The sequence below is a fragment of the Adiantum capillus-veneris genome, chromosome 5 (genome assembly GCF_014529385.1).
Source record: "Adiantum capillus-veneris isolate H3 chromosome 5, ASM1452938v2, whole genome shotgun sequence".
In the NCBI taxonomy this organism is placed as follows: domain Eukaryota; kingdom Viridiplantae; phylum Streptophyta; class Polypodiopsida; order Polypodiales; family Pteridaceae; genus Adiantum; species Adiantum capillus-veneris.
This window is the reverse complement of record NC_140935.1, coordinates 52,126,145-52,129,164: the sequence shown is the minus strand read 5'-3', so window position 1 is coordinate 52,129,164 and position 3,020 is coordinate 52,126,145. Positions and strand designations below refer to the sequence as shown.

At 44.6% G+C, this 3,020-nt stretch overlaps 1 protein-coding gene across 2 annotated transcripts; it reads right to left on the bottom strand.

Moving 5' to 3' along the window:
* Positions 1 to 599: 599 nt before the first annotated feature.
* On the bottom strand, positions 600 to 2,662 carry LOC147457311 (uncharacterized). Of its 2 annotated transcripts, XM_086513567.1 has the most exons (4): positions 2,140 to 2,662; positions 1,515 to 1,617; positions 1,141 to 1,213; positions 600 to 1,038 (listed from the first exon to the last, which is right to left on the bottom strand). In XM_086513567.1, exons 1-4 carry the CDS (start codon positions 2,517 to 2,519, stop codon positions 959 to 961), a joined length of 636 nt encoding a protein of 211 aa, XP_086369693.1. In that variant the 5' UTR covers positions 2,520 to 2,662; the 3' UTR covers positions 600 to 958. The 2 variants fall into 2 exon arrangements, with proteins under 2 accessions (XP_086369693.1, XP_086369692.1); XM_086513566.1 differs by lacking the exons at positions 600 to 1,038; positions 1,141 to 1,213 and adding an exon at positions 1,230 to 1,444.
* Positions 2,663 to 3,020: the final 358 nt, after the last annotated feature.

Genomic DNA, 3,020 nt, shown 5'->3' with positions numbered 1-3,020 from the left:
GGTAGCATATAGACAACGCAAGGAGGGAGAAAAATACTCGTAGAGGCTTGCATAAGTGGAGGAGGATGAGGGCTCCCCCATAGACCTTCTCACAAGAAGATTTAGAAATTTTTAGAAATTTTCTCATGTAGGAAAACAAAGTGTTTTTCACACAATGCATAACATCATGAGCTTCGGCTCGAGAGGCACCGCATACCTAGCTAGGTACAATTGGGGGCAAGGGACCGCCGGCCCAGTGAGGTCCCCTGCCCCCAATTGTACCTAGCTAGGTATGCGGTGCCTCCCTCACAGAAGCTCATGATGTTGAAGTAAGTCACAATGTGGGAATTATTGTGAGAATTTGTCCAAAACTTCTTGTGGATCTAGAGGCGCTTGTGGAGGGTCCTCTCACCTTGCTAGAGTAGCCCCATATGTTCAATATCACCTCTCCTCTACTTTCGAAGTAAACTGCTTAAAAGGCTCTTGCAACTTAGATGGAGGGTGTGAAAACTACGGATAGGAAACAGGAGAGTTCTGGGGTCAAAAAGATTTTTAGGAAGGAAGAAGCCATGTTTGACCTCAATGCATTTGAGAGCGCAAAATCTGACTGTATCCAAGGATTTAGCCAGTGTTCGAAAAAATTCAGTTTATCCAATTATACATAATTCCTATACAGCATTTCTTCAACAAAAAAATTTTGAAAATTTATGCTAATTTTCACTATTTTTACACTGGTTTTCAAAAGTCTTGACAGCATTCCTCTTGCTCTTAAGCAGGACGAGTGTAAGCTGAGACACACTGGCTTTGGCGTTTGATTGCAATTACTCTGTCAATTGGCTCTTCCAAGTGACACAATAGAAAAGCGGGTCACTTTGTCTCTTTGAGAAAAATTGAGAATCAGAGTCCTCTTTTTTGACAAACCAGCTGCAGTCGTTCATCATTTCCAACAATCGCAGCTTGCAAAGCTGTTGTCAAAGCTCTATTTTATCCTTCGATCCCCCCTAAACGAAAGGCAAGAGTTCTCTTTCTCAAAAGTGTCTGCCAATCTTCGTAATTGACCTGATTGCAAAAAAAATTCTGATTAAAGATCTATCGCAGTCTTAAAGCTTGTTAAGCGCTTGGCTAGAATGTTGGATAGGATGTGTGTTCAGCCACGGGTACCTGCCAATTGATGACTGTGACGACTTTCAGCTGGCAGAGACTTCATATCATATACCCAACTTGCATACTCTCCCTGCACCGCAAAAGAGGGTGAAGACTCAAGTTGGGGAATAACACACAAAAACAAAAAAAGTCATGTGAGGCTCTGCAATGAATCAAAAAAAGAAAATCTGAATAGACGGCCAAACATTCTTCGGTGTAAATTGTGGTCCTTGGTTGATAGAGCCAAACATTCATCAGTGTAAATTGTGACTCTTGGGTGAGTTGATAGAGCAAATGTGTCGCCTTTGAATCTTGGGGCAAGCTGTTGAAGTGAACCACATGACTACAATTTTTGAAGATATATATACATTCTGTGTCATAGTAAGGCTTACCTTTCCAGAACTTCCAAACTGAAACTCTTCGATAAAATCCGCCAAAAGGCGAATCAGATGAGTTCCATCATTGCTTTCTCTGCCATTGGCTACAACTCTCTCCCTACAAACATAGAATGTATACTCTCTCTCTCTCTCTCTCTCTCTCTCTCTCTCTCTCTCTCTCAAATGTGGTAGATTGCTTATCCCTCCAAAGTAACATATCTTGAGTTCAAGACTCGTTGGACAAATCTATGAGGTCTCTTGGGAATGTTCCTACGAGATTGAACTCTCTCTCTCTCTCTCTCTCTCTCTCTCTCTCTCTCTCTCTCTCTCACACACACACACACACACACACAAAAGGTCTCGAGGTCAATAAAGGCCTGTGAGACAGATCAAAAATCTCAAGGGAGATAACTATTTCTTCTTCTTCTGCTCCTCTTCTCTCTCTCACCAATGCTACGACAGAATGGACAGCCCATAAGAGTACAAGATCTTGGGTGTCGCATAGGCAATGTACACTCAACAGAAATCACTCTCTCTCTCTCTCTCTCTCTCTCTCTCTCTCTCTCTCTCTCTCTCTCTCTCTCTCTCTCTCTCTCTCTGTGCATCCTTTCTTTGGACAGAGACAGAGTAGGAAGCGCACCAATCACGATCCGCAAATCGTTGGGGTCGATCAAGAACACCAGCAGTGGCAGGCATGGATGGCCAGTAATCGCGGGGAGTGTTGGGCTTGCTGATGAAGTTGGGGGAATAAGCAGGGCAAGGAGAAGCAGAGCCATCTACTTCTTTCTTCTTCATCGTCATGTGCGGCTGCTGCATGAGGTTATGATCGGGGGAGGCGCGAGGGCTCTTGAAAAGCAATGGAGGGTTGTCGAGGTCAGAGGCAGTGTTGTCGCTGCTATGCTGAGCGCGGGCGCGCAGGGGAGATCGACTGACCTTCTTCCTTGCGGCCGTGTCCTGCTGTGGATTGTCCCCATCTGCAAAGAGAGCCTTGGACGCTATTCGACCCCCCTCCTCCGCCATAGCCTGCTGCCTCTTGCCCCAAGTCCCTTCTCAAGCGTCATAGTCGCGGGCGAGGTCGTTCAAATCATCTAATTTGACAAGCGTTCCTATGGAGCTTAAACTATTTACTTGGTGAGCCAAAGGCTCTTTTTCTGGTATCTGAACGCAGAAGCCACCACGTGGCATTAGATTTATTTTTATTTTTTTTAAAGATTACTGTTTAGCAAAGCTCTAAATAAAACAAGCAAAAAGCACGTTGTGTTGCTCAATTGCGCTCAGAACCAGTTCGAGTAAAAAGCACGCTGCATTGCTCAATTGTGCTCAGAACCAGTTTGATCTTCTCCAAGCAGCTCGGATCTTTTTCTGCAGGTTTGTCTCTATCTACTCTTAGTATGTGTGTGTGTGTGTGTGTGTGTGTGTGTGTGTGTGTGTGTGAGAGAGAGAGAGAGAGAGAGAGAGAGAGCTAAGATGCGGACCCTACTGCCTTCGCATCCTCTGATCTATACTATGCATGAATTTTTA